This window comes from Rhinolophus sinicus, linkage group LG02, assembly GCF_036562045.2.
Source record: "Rhinolophus sinicus isolate RSC01 linkage group LG02, ASM3656204v1, whole genome shotgun sequence".
Classification (NCBI taxonomy): domain Eukaryota; kingdom Metazoa; phylum Chordata; class Mammalia; order Chiroptera; family Rhinolophidae; genus Rhinolophus; species Rhinolophus sinicus.
Window position 1 is genome coordinate 213,203 of NC_133752.1, and position 20,130 is coordinate 233,332.

General features: G+C 61.8%; 2 protein-coding genes across 8 annotated transcripts in view; both read right to left on the bottom strand.

The window, feature by feature from the left end:
- CPLX1 (complexin 1) overlaps positions 1-4,357 on the bottom strand; it is a 29,136-nt gene extending 24,779 nt beyond the window's left edge. The window contains exons 1-2 of one of the 3 annotated variants that reach the window (XM_074319930.1): positions 3,758-4,039; positions 2,361-2,460 (exon numbers count right to left, since the gene is read on the bottom strand). In XM_074319930.1, the coding sequence (XP_074176031.1) occupies positions 2,361-2,391 (31 nt within the window). In that variant the 5' untranslated portion in view covers positions 2,392-2,460; positions 3,758-4,039. Of the gene's footprint in view, positions 1-2,360; positions 2,465-3,757 lie in introns of all 3 variants that reach the window. The other 2 variants (XM_019712494.2, XM_074319937.1) reach the window with 2 other exon arrangements.
- A 10,888-nt stretch (positions 4,358-15,245) lies between these two features.
- GAK (cyclin G associated kinase) overlaps positions 15,246-20,130 on the bottom strand; it is a 53,132-nt gene continuing 48,247 nt past the window's right edge. For all 5 annotated transcript variants that reach the window (XM_019712471.2, XM_019712469.2, XM_019712472.2 and 2 more), the window contains 4 exons: positions 17,677-17,901; positions 16,941-17,089; positions 15,876-16,052; positions 15,246-15,768 (listed from right to left, as the gene is read on the bottom strand). In XM_019712471.2, coding sequence (XP_019568030.2) covers positions 15,667-15,768; positions 15,876-16,052; positions 16,941-17,089; positions 17,677-17,901 — 653 coding nt within the window. In that variant the 3' untranslated portion in view covers positions 15,246-15,666. The remainder of the gene's footprint in view (positions 15,769-15,875; positions 16,053-16,940; positions 17,090-17,676; positions 17,902-20,130) is intronic.

Below are 20,130 nucleotides of genomic sequence, written 5' to 3' on the forward strand. Positions count from 1 at the left end.
CGCTGTCCTGCTGCACTTGCACTTCTGAGCTGCCTCCCCTGGTTTTGCTCTGTCCCCGCACAGTGTCACCCAGGCCCAGCCTGGCTGTGTGAGGTATGTGCCTGGTGAATGGCACATGCAGAGGGCAGAGGCTGCAGGCGGGGCAGTGACCAGACGACTGCAGGAGTGAGCAGCTTCAGTGCCACAGAAAAGCCTGGTCAACCTCCCAGCAATGACCAGAGCTCGAGGGCTGGGAGGGTCGGGGGACAGCGCCAAGGGCAGGCACCTTGTCTGAGGCCCAGCCAATGTGGGACCCAGTTCCCCCCCAGTCAAGGGTGCCCCACAATGGACACGGCCCAGCAGGACCAGCCACACGTTGGGGGGTCTGCGGGCATCCCATCTGTCTGTCCGACACAGGATTCTGTCCCCAGCAGAGGCCTTGCCTGAGACACAGGGTCAGGACAAACAGGAAGACACTGGGGGTGTGTCCTCGGCAGAGGACTTACGGCTGCAGCCCACCAGGCTAGGGACAGTCGCAGATGGCCACCAACTAATTAGGCTGCATCTAGTCCTGTCCCCAGCGCAGCTGAGGAAGGCCTGCCCGGGGCGCCCTGCCGACCCGTCACTCACTCCATTCTGCTGAGCCTCTGAGTGTGCAAGGAGGCGGTCTCTCTGTCCCTGTCCACCTGTCTCTATCTCTCCGTCTCTCTCTGTGTGTCTGTGCCCATGTATTCTGCTCTAACATTTCTTGCCCCGTTTCCTTGGGTCCCTGAGCCTCACAATGCTTTCCCCTGGCTGCCTTGTCATCTGGCTCCAACAGTCCTTGCTGTCTCTTCTGCGTCTGTCTCCCTCCGGCCCTGTTTCCCCACATACTGTCTCGCAGGTCCTGGGGCGTTTCCGTTTCTGTCTTTTTCTCGGTCTGTTTCTGGGCTGTGTCTTCTCTCTCCAACTCCATACTCAGACCCCGTTTCTCTGGGTTCACCCATCTCTAGACACTTTGCTCTATCTCTGTCCCTCTGTCTGTCTCCCTGTCACTCATGCTCGTCCTGAGAGCCCACAGAGAGGAAGCACAAAGACAGAGCGAAGGCCTCTCCCGGAGGTCTGACGCAGCCCCCATCCCCAGGCCAGTGAATGGGGGAGCAATGCCCAGCCTGGGGCACCCCACGGGCCTCCCCCTCGCTCCCACACCCTCAGGAAGCCCGCTGCATCGTCCCTGCCACAGGAGAAACTTGGGCTGACATGGAACAAAGGGAGCGCAGACTGGCAATTACCCAGCTAATTTCAGCTGTGTAGACAGCCAAATCAGATATTGCAGTTTCCCTACAAGCCCACCTCAGGGCCGGAATTAGCCGCCTAATTAATTATCTGTACCAGCCTGGGGCTGGCTGGGTGGAGCATGGATCCCTCCGGTGCCAGGACGCTGCCTGCCCCTGAATCCCATCCCGGTGACGTAATCATTATAATTAGACTCAACCTGCAGCCTATCCTTGACCAGGAAACCTCAGGGAATGTGGCCCCCGGGCCAGGCCCAAATGTCTTTTCATTTATGTTGAGCAGAAACGCAGCCATTCTCTAGGACACAAGCCCACAAGTGGGGCACAACGCCCCCTACCTATGGCCAAAGCTCCCGGTTCCTCCTGACCTCACACCCACCAAGACAGTGGCCTTGTCATGTAGCACCTGACTGAGGCCTGGCTGTGAATGGCACCATGTCAGGGTGTGGCCACAGAGGCCGCCCAAGGAAGCCATCACTCACAGTGACGTGGGGCGCTGCCCGCAGGCTCCTGTCACAAGAGCTCAGGGCTGGGACGCACGGCCTGGGGTGACGCATCTGTGCCAGTGTGGCCCACTGCCAGCCAATGGGGGGAGCCACGCCCAGCCTGGGACACTGCCCCACGGCCTACTGCCCACCCTCCCCCGCCCCCCACACCCCGGGCTCAGCCCACTGTCCTACACCACCTTCCTCTCCTGGGCTGGGGATCTGGCCACAATGATGGTCTTCAGCCAGGTAGGCACAGGACTCCCTTCTAACAGGAGTCAGCTGGGATGAAAGGGGGTCCCTCCCCTCTGCAGAGGGGCCGCGTCTCATGTCCCTGTGCCCAGCCAGCCCTGGCCTCCTGCGTATCCTGCTGCTGCTGCCACTCCCTGGTTCTGCTCACCCTGGGGTGCCACCGGCCCCACCTTAGTGCCCCTGAAACCCACCCTGGGGTGTCTCGCCGAGGCTGAGTGGGGCCCTGCTGTCTTGCCCTGACCACAGCATTCCAGCGCACATTCCGCCAACCCCAACCCTGCCCCACTCAGCCCAGATATGTGCAGCCAGCTGAGGGTGACCCATGTGCCTGCCTGGCGACCAGCTCGGTGCAGCGGCCCCCCCCTCCTACCTCCCAGGGCCTGTTTCATCACGAATTCCATGACGATGGCTTTGATTCCTCAGCAGCTCCTCTGAGGGTCCGAGCTCACATGCAAGTGCGGCTGAGTCTTCTGCCTGGGGGAGAGGAGGTGGTCACAGGCCGCCCCAACCGGCTGCACTTCCTGCCCCACTTCCCCGAGCATGGGCCCGCAGTCAGACAGCGCGTCATTTGCTGGACCCTGGCACTGGGAAGGTGCGCCTAGTAGGGTCCCTGTGGGGGGGGCTTTCACCCCACTCCCTGAACAGGGCAGGCAGATCCGAGGACTACAGCTGGATCTGCAAAGGGGTCTCACCTGGCCCCTGGGGCTTCTGAAGGCAGCTTTCAGCTGCTATTGCAGGGTGGGGGGTGCTCACCACTTGGCAGAGCCAGCTTGTGAGAAGCAGGGGCAGGCCCCAGGGGCGTTTGAAGGTGACTGGCTCTGCTGCCTCCCTGGGGGGCCCTGGGCCATGAGGGTGGGGTCAATCTGAGAACTAGGGTTAGGGTAGTGGGCCCTGAGTGGGCGCCCCTTCAGGGAGGTCCCTGTGGCTGCTGATGGAAGTGTCGGGACAGGAGGCTCCGTCCAGGGAGAATCAGTACCCACTGCCACCTGCCCACCACAGAGATGGGTGTGGGAGAACCAGCAGGAGGCCCAGCCTCGGGGGAACAAATGGAAATGGGGGGTAGACCACCCCTCCACCTGCATCTCCATGGGTGGGACCTCCTGGGTCCAGGCCAGCTGGAACTCTGGTGGAGAGGTGCTTCCTGTAAAAACTGCAATTCCCCCCCCCCCATGGTGTCTCTCCTGGCAGGGAAACCCAGGTCCCTGCAGATCCACTGTTCTGTGGTTTTTCCTCTCCTTCCTCTGAAGGAGACCAGCGTGTGTGCGGGTTGGGGAGGGGTGGCCGCGGGAATGTCCCCCTCCCGCAAAGCGCTGGTGCGCAGGGGTGCCTTTGCCGCAAAGCGGATTCTCTTCCAAACTTCTCCCCTGGCCCCTGGGGGAGAGGGAACCGCAGGGCCCAGCCGCAGAGAGGTTGGGGTGCTGCTAGAGCTCCCCCAGGGGCGGCGGGCCGGGGGTCCCGCCGTTGCCGCACCCCGGCTTTGCGGGCGGGCGAGTTGCCCGGCTTTGCCGAGCGGCCCTCAGGCGGGAGCGCGCCAGGAAAGAGAAAGAAAGAGACAGAGGACGAGGGAGGGCAAGGGGAGACGCGAGAGGCAGGAGACTCGGAGAGCGAGCAAGGAAGAGGGAGGGCACGGGCCGGGACCGCGCGGGCCGTTTCAGCACCGCGCCAGCGGACAGCGCCCGCCGGGGCCGAGTGCGCGCCCAGCCCGGCCGCGGAGGTAGCAGGCGGGGAGGAGCGGCGAGGCCCGGCAGCGGGGTGTGCGCGGGTTACCTTCCCGGAGCCGGGATGAGGGCGAGCGGACAGGCGGTCAGCGGCGGAGCGTGCTGGGGCCGGCCGGGTCCATGTGGCGCCCTGGAACTGCGGCGGCGGCTGAAGGGCACGGCGAGGAGGGCGCGTCACACGGAAGCGCTCCCCGCCTCCCGCCTGCGTCCAGGCGTGACGAGGAGGGCGGGGCCGAGGCGGCTCGGCGGGCGCCTGCGGGGGGCGGGGGCGGGAGCGCCGGAGCCGCACCTCCGTTTCCCCTCCTGAACCCTGCCCCCGGCCGCACTCCGGGGACCCGGGGCGCGAGTCCTCCAAGCCAGTGCGCGTGACCGTGACCCACTCAGCAGTTCAGAATCCCAGAAACCGTGCCCCCCGAACCGAGATCATCGGTGTGGACCCGGGCGGGGGCCGCCCTCTCTCCCAGACGGGGTCCTGCACCCCCCTCCCGCTGGGAGGAAACCTCGTGAGCGCGTGCGGGACCGACACACGCGCGACCCCCTGTAAGAAGTCCTTTACTCGTCGGGCCGGCGCGGGGAGGGCCTGGGGCTGCGGGGACGTCCGCCTGCGCTCGCACGTGGAAGGGTTCCCCGACCCGGCAGAGCAACCCGGAGCCCACGGCCCCGATCCCGCTGCTCTCCCGCCTCCGCGCATCTGTCTCTGGGCGGGAGAGGGAAGCCCCCTACTCCTAAAAACCCCCCCGCCCCCTGGCGGAGAGAAACCAGCAGACCGGCCCAGACCTATTTTTCAGTGTAACAGTCGCAGAGAGACTGACCCCGCCCCGCGGACAGTCCGCGGCCCACGGCGGGTAGGGGGCGTGAAGGTCACTCCGAACAGGCCGCTCCGCCCCCTCTGTCCCCGCAGCCCCGCCTCCGCCGCGCCTCCCCCACCCCGGGGCCTTCGGGACTGCCTCTGCGGCGGAAGCTGCACTGCGGGGACAGCCGGGTCGCTGCAAGGTCGGCGGCTAGACCTCCTGTCTGCCGCCCCTCCCGGGCGTTGGCCAACGCGGCTTTGCGGCCCCTGAACGTGGCTCCTCTGAGTCCAGGTGTCTCAGAGCCACCAGGGCCGGCTGCCTGGTCGGTGGGTGGACACCCCTGGTGACCACTGCATTAACTTGTCACCGCCCCCGCAGGGCTGAGTCACTGGCTCCCTGGGCCTGGGGTGGGAGGGGTGGCTCCTGGATCTGCCCCTGCCCCTCCCCCATCCCGGGGAGACCCTCCTCCTGCTCCTCTCCCCTCCTCTGCTCTTACCCGCCTGCGTTCCCCAGTCGGCTCGCATCTTCTCCCAGGTCCCACCCTTGCTGACCCTCTCCACACCTAACTGTAGCCAGTGGCCTGGCAGGGGCCCTCAACAGCCAAGGAATGAGGGATGGAGAGGGGCGCAGGGGGCTGCTGCGGCCACCTGGGAGTGGTGGCCCTGGGGAGGCCCACGTTCCAGGACACACAACTGTGGGCTCCAGGGATCCCAGGGCAGGGGAAGGTGGCCTCAGCACTGTCCATTCCTTCTGCTGACAGGTCCTATCATCTGGATCTGGGCCAGGAGGTGCAAGGTGGGGGGGCTGCTCAGAAGGGTGGGCCTGGGGACAGGACAGACCACTCACGCCAGGAGTGCAGGCAGCCCTGGTGCTGATCCACCCTGGCTGACCCCTGAGAATGTGAGAAGCACGTTTCTGTTTCATTCTTCACGAGAGGTGTGTCAAAGCCTCAGGCCTTGTGCAGGTCTGGGGACAGGTGCTCTGTGGAGTGGTCACCCGTTTCCAGATTTCTGAGGATCTTGAGAGTCTGGCCTGAGCCCCACTCAGGGTGTGGTCAGTCTGGCCCTTCTGGTGTCCTCAGAACTCTGTAGTGGGTAGACAGGGGGGAGAGGTAGGTCCAAGAAAGTGAGAAGTCACTTCTCACTGGAGCCTCTTCCCTTCACACCCACCCCAGGCGACCTGGGAGTGACACACAGGTAACATGCTGATGGCAGCCCCACAGAGGACCCCAGAGCAGGCTCTATGACCAACGATCCTACTTGCCCTCGAGAGTCACCTGCAGGGGGACACCCCGCTGAACTTAGGGCTGCCAGGCTGGGCAGGTGTGGCCCACACAGTGTCAGGGGAGAGCAGGCCCCACTGAGTCCAGAGCTTCGGGCCTGGCTGAGCTGCACATGCACCCAAGCCAGGCGCTGTGTGGCAAGGGATAGGCTTGCGCACGGATGACAGAGGCCCTCTGCCACCGGACCCTCCACGTCTCCTAGTCTCCCTCTCCCTGTAGGGTCACCATCTCTCTGTCTCTGTTGTCACTCCTCTTACACTCACCACACACAGTAGGCCCTCAGTTCTCACTTTTGCTCAGGCCACGAGACCCTCCCACCCAGGGGGAAATAGACAAGGTTGGTGACAGCTTTGGGTCAGAGTGACTGGTGCTCTGGGAGAGGGAGGCCGGGCAGCTATGGAGCGTGAGCAGGACTGGTGGGCCGTGCCAGCTCTGGGCAGGAGATGAGTACATAGAATGTCCAGGAGCAGCTCTGCCCTCGTGTCTGGCTCCCACCGGACCACGGGGCCACACCCGGTGGGACTCGTGGCCCGTGGCCCTGTGAGTGTCCTGGAGAACAGTCTCCAGACCTGCAGCGAGCAGTAGAGACCCATGGGAACTAGTGGGAAACGTTAACAGCTAAGAAAGGCTGAGCCAAGGGAGGTGCGGTCAGCAGGCAGAAGACCCAGGAGGTGGCTGGGGAAGCACCTGGTTGTGGCCACTGTTCAAGGTGGTTCTGGGCGCAGAGGAGGTGAAAAGTAGTCAGATGGGGAAGGAAATGGCCAGGTAGCTGGAGTGAGGGGGGAGGGTGTCCCACCGACATCAGCATCTGGGGCCTCAGCCAAGCCTGGCCAGCTCAGCGTCCTGCACGCTCTTCAAAGTACTGCCCTCCAGAAATCCGCCTGGCACCCTGACCCAAAGCAGGGTTGTGCTAAAAGAGGCATGGTGCTGGGTTTGAGGCCCCTGCAGTCCAGTCGCCATACCAGATGGCAGAGAGAGGTGGCAGCCGCTCTGCTCCAACCCCTACCCTGCCTTTCTGGAAGTGGCTTCTGGGCTCCCCCCTGCTCCCGCCAGCGAGGCCTGGCTGGCGCCTGCTGCCCATCTGTCTCCTGTGCCCCTGGGTACGCTCGTGGGAGTGCTTTCAGGGAACTGTTCTCCAATCCTGGCGTGGGGGCAGAGAGGGGGCACAGGCTCCTTGGGTCAGGCTCACCTAGAAACTTCAAATGCAAACTTAGTAACTTGACAAACTGAGTAATTCTGTCCCAGTACCCCCATGGGTTTCCTGCTGGATTTTGTTATTAAAAAGGTAACAACGTGGGGTGGCTCAGGTGGTTGGAGCGCCGTGCTCCTAACGCTGAAGTCGCCAGTTCAATTCCCACATGGGCCAGTGAGCTGCGCCCTCTACAGCTAAGCTTGTGAACAACAGCTCTCCTTGGAGCTGGGCTGCTGTGACCAGCCAGAGGTTGGCATGTGCTGCCATGGGCTACTGTGTGCTGCCATGAATGGCCAGTGGCCAGCGTGAGTGGCCGGCAGCCGTGAGATGCTGTGAGCGGCTGACCAATGACTGGCGACCGACTGCCTCAGCTGGCGGGAGTGCAAGGCTCATAATACCAGTGTGGGCCAGGGAGCTGCGTCCTACACAACTAGACTGGGAAACAACGGCTTGAACAGGAGTGGGGGGCGGGGCAGAAGAAAGGGGGTGGGGGGGTGGGGTGAAAAAAAGGTAACAATGTGTGAAAAGCAAAGCGGCTGAGCCAGGGCAGTGCCTGGTCTCCTGACCCTGGGCTCGCCCCCTGCCCAGACCCCAGTGGTCCCGGGGATGTCCAGCTCCCCCTCAGGCACTGCCTGGTCTGGAGATGCTGAGACATCTGGTGCCTGGTCAGGCTTACGTGCAGAAGTGCACTGTCTGCCCCACTGTCCCTTTCCATCGAGGCCCCCAGGCTGCTTCTCAAGATGCAGACACGAGGGGCCTTGGTCACCTCTTCCCGAGGAGCTGGTCCAGGATCTGGGCTCAGAGCACATGATGCTTCCGACCCCTCTGCCCACCCTGCTCCTCTCCCCACTTGTACCAGACCCCACGGGGAGACCCACACCCCTCCCTGCTCCTGGCACACACCTCCACTCCCTGGCTCTTGGCTGGGCCAGCCCCCAACCCCAGTCTCTTGTCATTGCCCAAACAGTCCTGTCACACACAGCACAGGGGCCACCCAGTGGGCACAGCATCAGACCAGAGGTGCCACTTTCTGAGGTCCTCACAAAGGGGCCTGAGGAGGGCTGTGATGGCTGTGACGCCCTGTCTGTGCTCCAAGGGGAAGACAGCAGAGTCCACAGGGGCCTGAAAACAGCTCGGTGTTTCCAGCTGCCTGTGTGGGGCTAAGGGCCTCGGTCACGAATGGAGGGGTGGGGACGATGGGGGAGGCTGTGCTTCTGCCAGTGGACCCCTCACTGTTGGGCTGCACCCAGGTGCCTCTGCCTTTCATATCAGGGTCTCCTCCTCAGCCACCAGCAGGGCAGATTCTGAAAGGAACGGGCATCCAGGCTGAGCAAATGCCCTGGGATGTCTCTAAGTCTTGGGGGGATGTCTGGTCACATCTGCTGGAGTTTGGTGATGACCCAAACTGGTGCCCACCCATGGGCTCTGGGCCCAACTGTCTCTCTGACCCGTGGTCACTCCCTTTAACCACTGCATGACCCCCACAGGGAAGCTCCCTGAGCTACAGACCAGATGTCTCTTCGTTGTGAATGGCCCTGCCTGGGGCTCCAGCACCCCCAACCCATCAGGTCTGCCCTTACCCCAACTCCCTCAGTTGCTCTGCACTCCCAGAGGCCACCTCCACCCTCCAAGGACCTGCCTCGTCCTCACCACGGAGCCTCCCTGCCCACCCTCAGAGGCCAAGCTCAGCCCCGAGACACAGGACACCCATCTGAGCATGAGGCATGGAGTGAGCCTGGATAGATGTGGGCTGGTGGGGGGGATCCGTCTGCACACTGCGGGGGAGACGCACTCGGCTGGGCTGGGTCTTCCTGCACCCTGGGTCTTGACTGTCTCCCGGCTATGCTTATGTCCAGGGGTGGGGCGGCCCTGGTCACACAGGACGGCGTTGGGGCTGGAAACTGGGTCCCTGCAGGGCTGTCCCCTAGGCCCCGCCGTGGGTGTAGACTGAGGCCCCTCAGCAGGAGACGTGCCCAGCGTTCAGTGACTTCCTGTGGGCAGCGCAGAGCCCCTGCAGGAGCATTTACACCGTGGGTCTCAGCAGGCTCTGCACTCAGGCCTGCTTGTCCATTGTCCTCCCGAGGCGGTCAGAGGCGAATGTAAGCACAGTACTGCTTTTGGGCTCCTGTGCAGGCAGTGGGTGCACCAGGCCCTCCTGGAGCGGGCAGCCTGGGCCCTGCACCCACACAAGTCCTGGGGAACCTGTGTGAGCAGCACCCTACGCTGCGGGGAGAGGAAAGTCCCGACTCCAGCATGGGGTTGGGTCCAGGTGTGCCCCCAGGTGGGGCGCAAGGCGCTGCAGAAGTGCCCATGGCCCCACACCGCTTCGGGTGCTGGGTAGACCCTGGGTTTTGTGACTCGCTCAGCTGTGCTCCAGGTGAGAATGCTGTGGCCCAGAGAGGTGAGACCTCCGCCCAACCACACACCACTGGCCCTAAAGTGAGGCCGTCTGAGCAGACAGGTTCCCGGCTGAGTCCTAGGCGGTTCAGGGTCAGGCACACCTAGGGCCATAGGTGGGAGCCCGGTAGGGCTGGGGCACCCCTTCCCCAGGAGGAGGACGAAGCTGGGTAAAGCTTTGACTTCACCCTGGAGGAGCAGGTAATTATAGGAATTATGTATTTAAAGTATTGGTGCAGAAAAATAAAAATGATAATAAAAATGAAAGGTGTCCCAAACCACAGGAAGCAGGCACCTCACCAGAGAGGAGCCCTGGGCAATTACTGACTAAATTGTCAGCCTCAGCGCCTGGGGTGAGGGGTACGCCGATGTGGTGTTACCAGCTGGTGCCTTCCTGGCCTGGCTAGGGGGCTGCACCTACCACCCCGACCATGTGGAAGAGGCAACAGGGGGTCTGCCTCGAGCCGGGTCGTGCCACGGACCATCAATGCTTGCCCCAGCCAACATGATGGCCTGGCAGCCTTGAGGCCAGCCCTGGGCCTGGTGTCCTGGTCTACGGCCTGCTCAGGTCCTGGCTGGGGGTCTGGAACCACCTCTTCAGCTTCCCAGGCACCAGGGGTCCAGTTCTCCTACCTCCTACCTGTCCTGGGGGCCTGCGTCGGGGAAGATGACCCAACGCAGGCCCTGCCCCAACCCCAGGTGGACAGGTGCCTTCCATGAGAAGCAGGACCGTCCTCCAGTGGCCCCTCAGCTGCCCAGAGCAGCCCCATCTGTCCCCAGACATAACCGCTGCCCTGATGAACCTGGCCCGAGTGCACGGGCCCAGCCCACACTCGCCCATCAGTGCCATGGCTGCTGGGCTCATTGCGCTGCCTGAGGGGGACCCCTCCAGCCCCACACTGCTCCTGCTCCCCCACTGAAATGTGTCCCAGTGAGGATGCCCAGGGCCCTTCCTCAGCTGGTGCTCCCACTCTGGTCGGACGCCTCTAAACAGACACTGCTGTCCTCACGCTCAGGCCAGCTTCTGCCGGGAGCTGCGCCATCACCCATTCCCACCCTCTCCAGGATCCAGGAAGGGCAACACCTCCTAGGTTAGCGATATTCTAAGGGTTCCTGGGAAAGGCAAGGCCTACTCCCAGGAGGCTCTGCCCCCAAAACTAGTGGACAGGTGGGGGAACTGAGGTAGAGAGTTGGGGAACAGAGGTGGACAGGTGAGGCTGGCTCAGCATGGACGCGGTAAACCCCACCTGATGGGCGCCCAGCAGGGCAGCTGGCCCATGGTCAGCAGAGACTGTGCTTGTTGCCTGTGGTTTGTCCAGGGTCTGGGGACCGAGGCGGGGCCACTGCCACTGGATCTGTCTGGTTGGATGGAACTGGGGTGGGGCAGAGGCTCCATGGCTCCCCGTCAGGGGTACGAGGGGACCTGCCAGGGTTGGCAAGCTTTCTGTGACCGAGATTTGCCCCTCCTGACCTCTGGGGCAGCCAGGCGGCAGCTGGTTTGGGGACCCAGCTGACAGATTCTGCTGGTGTGGAGAAGGGACGATGACGACTACAACAGTTAGATTCGATTTTCTGCCTGAACTGAGGCGGCTGATGGGCTGTGGTTGGAGGTCGCCTGCCTGTGCCCATGGCTGCTCTCAGGCCAAAGGGCACGTGTTCCTAGCGTCTCTGGGCTGACAAGCTGGTACTCAGAGCACAGTCATGCCCTCCCCTCGAGGACCGGTGACCCCTCTACACCCACCAGCAGCCCCTGGTCAGCACTGCAACCTCGGCTTTCTGGGCTGCGCCCCAGCAGCCCCCTCTGGGCTCGGCAGGAGAGCTGGACCTGGGACAGGCTGCCCGCATGGAGCTGCTCCCTGGCGGGATTCAGAGGCAGGGCCGCGTGCGGGGAGGCTGGGGTGCAGAGTGGGGGACGAGGCCTGGTGGTGGGTCTGGCTTCTGGTGCTGACCTCGGCCCTTGTGGGCAGTGCATCGTCGGACGCCCCCTCCTCACCCCTCTCTGCCTGAAGGGTATGTGGAAGGGGACGGGTTGGTGGGGGGGCTGGCACCAGAGTCCTGCTCTGGTGGGCGGTACTGGTGCCCACGAGGGGACCCCAGCAGTTAGGACGCAGCAACCCTGCTCTGTCCTGGTCGTTTCCATGGCAAGTGCTTCCCAGCCAGGCTGTGCCAAGACGCAGCTCTGTGAAGCACACGCCTCGCGGGGGCTGTTTCCGGGGCTGCAGAGCCTCCTGTTCACACCACCCGAGGGACCCCTCCCCGCAGGACAGGACCCAGGAGTCTGCGCCTGAGGAAAGGCCTTTGTCCTGCCCTCTGCACGTTAGCACAGGTGTGATGCCCGAAGGTGCCCAAACCTATGGTGTCACATTGCTGTGGAAAGGCTGGTGGCTCCTCGGTAGGGGACACACAGCTCCACTTGTGAGGACCGGTCCCAAGAACTGGAAATGGGTCCAAGCACAACGTGAACCCACGTCCACAGTGGGTGAGTCACAGCAGCCCAGCGTTCTCGACCGTGACTGTGAACAAACCATTGTGTTTGTCCAACAACTGTGAGGGACCACGTCCTGATGTGCTGATACCGAGGCGGGGAAGCCTCAGACCCTGCGTCCCCTCTGTCCCACACACCCCGCTCCCCCCACCCCTCCCCCCTGCACATCCCCCCTCTCCTCCCCTCCCCCTCTTTGCACACCCCCTCCTCAAAGGGCAGATGCCACACGTCCCTCTCCTGGGTCACTGTTGCTCTTGGCCTGGACGACTAGACTATTTCCCGGGTGAGTGTGCCCGGCACGCTCTGGAACCCTGCTTCCTCCAAAACTCCCGTCAGTGCAACAAAGTGTAAACGGGCTTGTTTAATCACAAGAGTCAGGACCAGTTCTGCCAACCACAGGCCAGCGGAGCCTCAGCTGTCTCGGGCCACCTGCAGGGGTTCCTCTGCTCCGCTCAGTGGGCAGAATGGGAGGCCCCTGGCTCTGGGTCTCCCTCCCTGAGGGGTGGGGGAAGCAACATTTCCTCCTGGTGAGACACTGCTCAGGCCTCACCCACCACCCAGGAAGGGCTCCTGCTGAGCACGGGGCCCATGGAGGGGCGGCCGCCACGGGCCTTGGCGGTAACAGAGCCAACAGGAGACACGTGTGTGAGGATGTGCGTGGGCATGTCCTCACTATGCCCTCCAGACGCCCACGGCCTCCTCGTGGCACCAAGGCTTAGCCAGCCTTTGTCCCTGAAACAGGCAGGCCCAGGCTGGACCACAGGGCACTGGGTGGGCTCGGGGGGCTCCTGGCAATGGCCCAGGCACCTGGGGTGGGTGGGGGCTCAGAGCAAGGCCCCACTGGGGCTGCCCAGCCGCTGGGGTCTGGGCCAGCTTTAATGTGACCCCATGGTTCCAGGTGGGGCTGCATCTCCCAGAATTGTCTCCAGACCCAGGGCCGGATAGGCATCCAGGAGCTGCGGGACAGACGATGTCCGGAGGGGGTGTTTCAGAAGGGACCAGAGCCAGCCCAGGCCACCTGGGGCTTGGATCCATGTGGGGCTCAGCTGACTGCCACCCCTGACCATGGGGTCCATGGGCAACTGCTAATCACAATGTCCCATGTCACTCCAGCGCCCCTCACAGGCTGCACGGGTCTGACCCTGGGTCCCCCAAGGCAGAGCCCGGACCAGTGTCTGCAGTGGGTTTCAGAGGCCTCAGGACGAGCAAGCTGGGCAGGGCAAGCCGTTGGCTGTACATAGCCAAGCCGGTCCCTGCTCCTCGGAGGCCCTAACACAGAGCTGTGAGGTCACCCTGACAGTAGGTACTCACTGAGCAAACAAGTACTTATCTCCCGCAAATGGGCGTGTGCTGGAACCAGGTGGGGCTGGAGCAGAGGTCTCCCACCACGCCTGCATGAAGCCACCGCCGGAGAAGGGGCCGCTCTGGTGCGCAGTGGTGGAACTTTCTTAGACCTGGGACTGAGGGGACCACCCCCAAGAGCTGAGGGAAGCACAGCAGGTGCCACAGGACTGGGGACGTGACAGCAGAATGCCCGAGGCACAAGACGTACGGCTGGACGAGCAAAACTCACTAATCTGGGGGCGCTTTCAAGACATGGGACGCAACATTCTGGCCAGGACCCCAGGGGTCTGGGAGCCGGTGGGGAGGTGAGCATGGGGGTGCCGTGCAGGCCCCAGTTAAGTGGGCAGGCTGCCCCAGAGGCCCCTCATCCGAGACCAGACCCTCCAGACCTGAACCTGTCTCTGGAGCAAGGACAAGTGCTGGGTGGGAACCGCTCTCCGAGGCCATGGCAATTTGACTGCAGACTGGACATCATCTGTCCCCTTAGAGCTGGGGTAGGGGCCGGACAGTCTGTTGCCCCTGTGGCCACTCCCTGGCCTGAGCGGTTCCCTGGAGTGGACACACCTGGTCTTTGGAGCAGCCCCTGCACGGGGTCCTGGACTGTGAGAACCACCCTGGGCCAGGCCAGCTGTAAATGCTGGATGGTCACCCCAGCAGCGGGGGGACTAGCATGAGACACATGGAGACCAGTGGGCAGGCAGGCCTCCCACAGGCCCTGATCAGGTGAAACGTGGCTGTGCCCAACCGGCCAGCAACTTTGATGGAAACCTGCACTGGTTCCATCGTCCATGAATTAAAATAACTAAAAGCTACAAACACTGCAGACGTGGAACCACGCTGAGCCCCCTTATGGCCGGACACCAGCAGCTTCTCCTTCCTGCCCCAGCGGCAGCCCCAACCAGGCGCACGGCTCACCCAGCAAGGACGCCCTTCTCTCCTGCCTCCTATTCAGGCCCAGGGCAGAGTGGCCCAGGGCGAGGTCCCACTGGCACAAGACCTCCTGTGGGTGCAGAAGCCGCAGGGTCCCAGGGCCGCAGCACAAGGCAGAGCAGAGATACTCTGAGCTGCCCAGCCGCAGGCCCGATCGTCACGACAGTGGGAGACGGGTTCTGAGCTCCAGGTCAGGTCCCCACCCCCACCCCCGCTCCAAGGCCTGTGTTCCATCCAGGACACTGGTGCCAGGTTCCCCCCAGGAGCATCCTGACCAAAGCCCACGACAACTTGCACGTCCCACGGAGACAGCAGCGGGTAGAAGCGCCCATCTCCCACCCAGTCAACACCCAGAACACGTCCGAAATCACCCAAATGCCACCTGACACCACATATGAGTCAGTCACTCACATTTTGGGTGGAGACATGGATCCTCCAAGGCCTGCAGTGCTGACCTGGAGTGAGGGGAGGGGTGAGGTCACGACACCTGGCCCCACCTCCCCAAAGTCCTGGACTGGCCGCGTCTGCAGGGCCCGGGCAGTGTCGAGCTGTGTGGCCAGGGGTCAGGTGAGCTCCTGGGCCCTGTGGACACACAACCCCACAGAAGGCTCGGAAAGTCACTTCTGACCAAAACTGAGTCGCGGCCATTGCCGCCATGTGCTGAAGCGTATTGTCCCCTAAGCCTGCAGGGACTGCTCTTGTGCAGCCTCCCGGCCACGTCTCCACGCACAAGATTGAGCAGCTGGAGCTCAAAGAAAGAACTTTTTGTTGTACTTTCCCTAACCCTCCCCAAAGACCCCACACCCATCGTGCTCTGAGGAGGACCCAGCAGACACAGGCAGTCCAGGCCCACAGGGGCAGTGACCACCAGGAGGCCAGTGCCCACGGTGAGAGCTGACCCCCAGACCCTGAGCCACAGCTGGTCCTTTCATCCCCACGCACCTGTTGCACGTGACCACCCAGCCTAGGCCAGCCTGGGGGCACAGGAGGTTCAGGCCGGTAGTGACAAAGAGCCTGATTCTACAGCACATGCAGTCCCCACGCTGTGTCTTCCAGGTCAGAGCCAAGGTCAGCCAGAGGACAGCAGGACTGCGGCTACTTGGCATGGACACGGTGTCATCAGAAAATAGTTTAATTATGTACAGGTGGTCGCCAGGCTGACTACACATTGGGGACATGAATGCTCACGAGAGTCAGGACAGGACAGCTGGGCAGCGCATTACCCTGAGGGGACACGCTCTAGAGGGGCGGCCACTGACAAAATAAATCACAGACTATGACGATTGGAGGAGGGGCATGAATCAACACTTTCCTTTGGGAAAAAGAAAGGAAAACCAAGAGGCTTCGGAATGCTTTCTCTCCCCGCGCCCGCCAGGACACGGGATGGGACACTGTCTGCTCCACGTCCACCGCGAGCAGGGCACGGCCATGGAGTGCAGCCGAGTCAGCCCACACTGCATGGCCTCCAGGCGGCTCTTGGCTGAGCCCAGCAGCTTCCAGCTCCGTGAGCCACACGTGCAGCCACGGCCACGCGGGCTCAATAGAGGGGACGGGAGCCCTGGCTCTCGAACTCGGCCCAAGCGTCGCTCAGCTCCATGAAGATCATCCTGGCCTGCTGCTCGTAGGGCTGCCCAGCTGCCTGTGGGACCTGGTGGTCAGCAGAGCCTCGCCCGCCCTGCCCCCATGCTCACCCCGCCCCAGACCCTGCCCCACACCCACCCTGCCCGGCTCCGCCCGTGTGCTCACCTTGTCCGGGTGCACCACCAGCACCGCCCGGCGGTACTGCTTCTTGACTTGTCCGGGTGTCACCAGGTCGGCCATGCCCACGGGTGTCCAGCGGCTCTCGCCATCCCACAGCACGGTATGCAGCGTGGACAGCAGGGCACGGATGTTCCTCTCCTTGCCCTCAGTCCAGTCCAGGAGCTATGGGACACGCGGGTGTTGCAGTGCTGGCTCCTGGCTGCAGCCCCACCCCCTGTGCAGCCAGCGGTCATCCTGACGGGTCCCCAGGTGTCTGTCACACGGAGCAAGATCCCACCAGGAGGCGCTAGGCCAGCCCCACAGTCCCAATCTGTCCCCTGACCCCACCCAGGCAAGGTTCACATTGCTCCCTGGGCCTGGCTGGATACCACACAGGACCACACAGCACACGGGGCCTGGGGACTCTTGTCAGTGGGGATTCACAGATGACCCTCCCCTGTGGCCTCGCCCTGCCTGTCCTAGAGCCCCAGTGCCTGCCCAGTAGGGATGAGATCGGGCTCTTCATGGCCTGTTAGATGACCCCCAAGGCCATGGGTGCCCGCTGTAGCCTGCAGACCCGTATCACCATTGACCCCACAATGAGGACACCCTGACACTGTGATGCTGAGGCTCACGGCCAGAGTGCCTGGCTGGCAGGCGTCACCCCAGTGCCCCGAGCTGCTCTCCTGGGGGCACGTTTCCCTGACCAGGATTACGTCTGATTAGGGCTTCACAGGAGTGAGGCGCTTAGTAATAAAACGAGAAGGTAAACGCCTCCTGTCATCAGCCACATGGTGACAGAGCCACCAGGTGGACAGTGCTGAGGTGGGACAGTTGTGTCCGCCCCAAACCTCTCAGAAATGCAGGCAGCCTCAGCGGAGGGCGTCAGAGCCTCTCCTGCATGGGAGGTGGGCTGGGGGTGAGGTCCCCAGGCACACCCACCGCACTGGACACCCCACCACCCTCAGGCCGTGCCCTCCACTCCGCTGGGCCTTCCCAGGCACTCCTGGAGGTGGGGAGGTGGTCCGGGAACCCCTGCCCACTCGGCACCCAGGCGGCGGCCTCCGGCACCTTCAGCTTGAGCGGGTCCGTGTCCCTCGCCTGATCCTGCCGCCTCATCTCAGCGATGGTCCTCGGTCCCTTCCTGTCGGCCTTGGAGGAGAAGCCGTGATTGCAGAGTAGGTCCTCAAAGTCAGTCTCGGACACCCGCGGCTTTTGCACTGGAGGAGGACAGAGGCTCTGCTGAGAGGCACTCGGGCCGTGGACACAGGTGCCATCGAGACACCTCAAAAGCTAAGAAGCCCAGGATGTCCCCGGCCTTAAAAACGGGCCTGCCTGCGTCATAGCCCACCCGGCTCCTTTACGACTGCGTTTCCGGCTCAGCGACTCTTTGGGAATTAAGGGCAGCTGAGAAAAGTGGAAAACATCCAACAGAGCTCCCTGGGCCCACACACTCCTGAGTGTGGCGCCATCTCTGTCACCTCCTGAGGTCAGCACAGGACTGGCCACCCCCGTGACCGACACCGCAGCCAGGCCAGGGCTGACTAGCTATCCAGCTGCCCGGAAGCTGAGGAGGCCGAGTAAGGTTCTGAGACAGCGTGGGCCTGGGGAGGGAAGGGATGCCCACGGATACCCATCTGAACCATTTCCTCTTCCCAAAAGTGGCTGGTGTGGGTGACAGGGGTCTGGGTCTCACTGAACACTCTTCCCCTGGGCTGGGCTGTGAGTTGGAGAAAACCAACCAGGACATCAGGACACACCTGACTTCAAGCTCGAGAAAACCACACAGGGGCAGGGGAGGCCTTACCGAAGCTGGGGGCACGGACACCCCTCTCCTCTCGGCCACCAATCACACTGAAGTTTGCAGCGTAGCTCGGCCGTGGCTGGGCGCAGGCCTTGAGGGGAGGCTTTGCCTGGGGCGGCCGTGGGGGGCCCGGGGCTGGGGGCCGACTTGTCTGCCAGGAGCCACTGCCCTTAGGTGGGGGGGCCGTTTTGGGACCAAAGCCCCCAGGAGCAAATCCACCGGGTGAGCCTGGGGAGACAGTCATGGTGGGCAAGCGTCAACAACACGTAACAGCCAACTAGTCCCGTGAGGCGCTATGGACGGTGGTGTCCTGGAGACACATGTGCTGGGAAACACGGCTTTATAAAATGAACATTCACAGGAGGCAGCCAGGTGGCTCAGTTGGTTAGAGCGCGAGCTCTGAACAAATGGGTTGACGGTTCGATTCCCAAAAGGGATGGTGGGCTGCACCCCCTGCAACTAAAGATTGAAAAAAGCAACTGGACTTGGAGCTGAGCTGTGCCCTCCACAACTAGATTGAAGGACAACGTCTTGGAGCTGATGGGCCCTGGAGAAACACGTTGTTCCTCAATGTTCCCTGGCATTTCCCTGGGCACCTTTTCAAGCTCGCTAGCCGTCTGCTCGGCCCCTGCTCTGGGGCGTCTTCACCGCTCGCCGTTTTCCAATGGCTCAGCTCTTCGTTTCTCACTGCACGGAGACCCTCCAATAGTGCCGGTGAAGCCCATGGCGCTGTGATGCTGACCAGGGGGCAGCAGGGAGCCTGCGCCGCGTTCGTGCGCGTCAGCCCGTGGGACGGCGGTTTCCTTACAAGTCCTTTCGCTTCGAGTCGCAGATATGATGGACGATAGTAAGTTAAGGCTGACTGTACTTACATATCCTCGACGTGAGTTCTGTCAAACATGGGGTTTGAAAGCATTTCCTCCTTATTGATAGCTTGTCTTTCCACCCTTTCGACAGTCTTTAGCAAAAGATTTAGTTTAGTGTTGTTGTTTTTTTAGAAGATTTAGTTTTGATCAAGTCCAGTTTAGTCAGTTTTTTCTGTTATGGAGCATGACACTTACACCTATCCCTAGGTCCCAAAGATCTCCTGTTTTCTTCTACCCGCTTACATTTAAATCTATGACCAATTCTGTTACCTGACGTGTGAGGTGTAGACTTCAGGGTGAGGTAACCTGGTTGCCTACAGGCAGACAGACAATTGTTCTAGCACCAACTGCAAATGGTTTCTGCATCTATGTTGCTCGGCTGGTCTTATTTGCGCGGGTCTACGTCTGGCCCTCTACTCCCTTCAGCTGGTCTACATGTCTGTCCTTCTGCCAACACCTCGTGCTCTCGATTCCGGCAGCTAGAGCGAGCCCAGGGCCAGGAAAAGTGATTCCTCCATGTTATTCTTCCATCACAAAACTGTTATAGCTACTCGTGTTCTTCTGACTTTCCAAATAAATTTCACAATAAGCTTGTCTGTGTCTACAGAAACCCTTACTGAGCTCTGGGAGGAACTGCACTAAACCTACAGACCTGGGAAGGCCTGACGTTTTTACTGTGTTGGGTCTCTCCATTTATTCTATCATATTTGGTCCTGTGGTTCCACCACACACGTCCTGTGTCTCTTCTTTCTTGGAGACTGCAAATGGCACTGTTTATAATGTGGGGTTTGGTGCACAGTGCCAGTAAACACTCAACTCTGTTGTCTGCTGGCCATGTATCTGAGCCGACTGGAGCTCTCCCCCTGGAGCTGAAAGATGTTCAGAGACCCCCACAGGCCTACCACACAGACAAACACGTCACCTATGACAGGAATAGTACAACTCTTCTCTTTCCTTTCCTGCCTACCTGTGTGACCTGGGCCTGGCAGTGGGCAGGGGCGGGAGGGGGCACTCCTGTCTGGACCCGCTCTCGGGGGCAGTGCAGCCTTGCACACTAAATGAAGCTGGCCGCAGGGTTTGTTGACGCTCGTTACTAAGGTGATCAAGGCTTCTCATTAGCAGTTTGTTAAGCGTGCTTATCGTAAGCAGGTGCTGGGTCTTCGTCAAATACCTTTCCTCACTGTCCGTGTGGTCACACGCCTCTCCCTCCCTGGCCAGCTGACGTGGAAGCCTCTGTTTGGCAGCTGGCTTTGCAGCACTACACCTGCCTTGCATCCCTGGAGTGGACCCTGCTTATTCGGATGTGTGGTTCTTTTTATGTCCTGATGGTTCTACTTGCACAGACTGTGTTGCATGTCGAGGCCTTTTGCATCTACGTTTACGAGGAATGTTGAGTGCCCTGTAGCTTTCTTTTTCGTACTATCTTTGTCTGGTTTTGGTATCAGGGTAATTACAGCTTCATGAAATCAAGTGGAGATGTCGCCTCCTCTTCCCAATTCCTGGAAGACACCGTGTGGAATTGGTATGAGTTCTGTAAACGTTTGGTAAAATTCTCCAATGCAACCATCTGGGACTGGAGATTTCCTTCTGG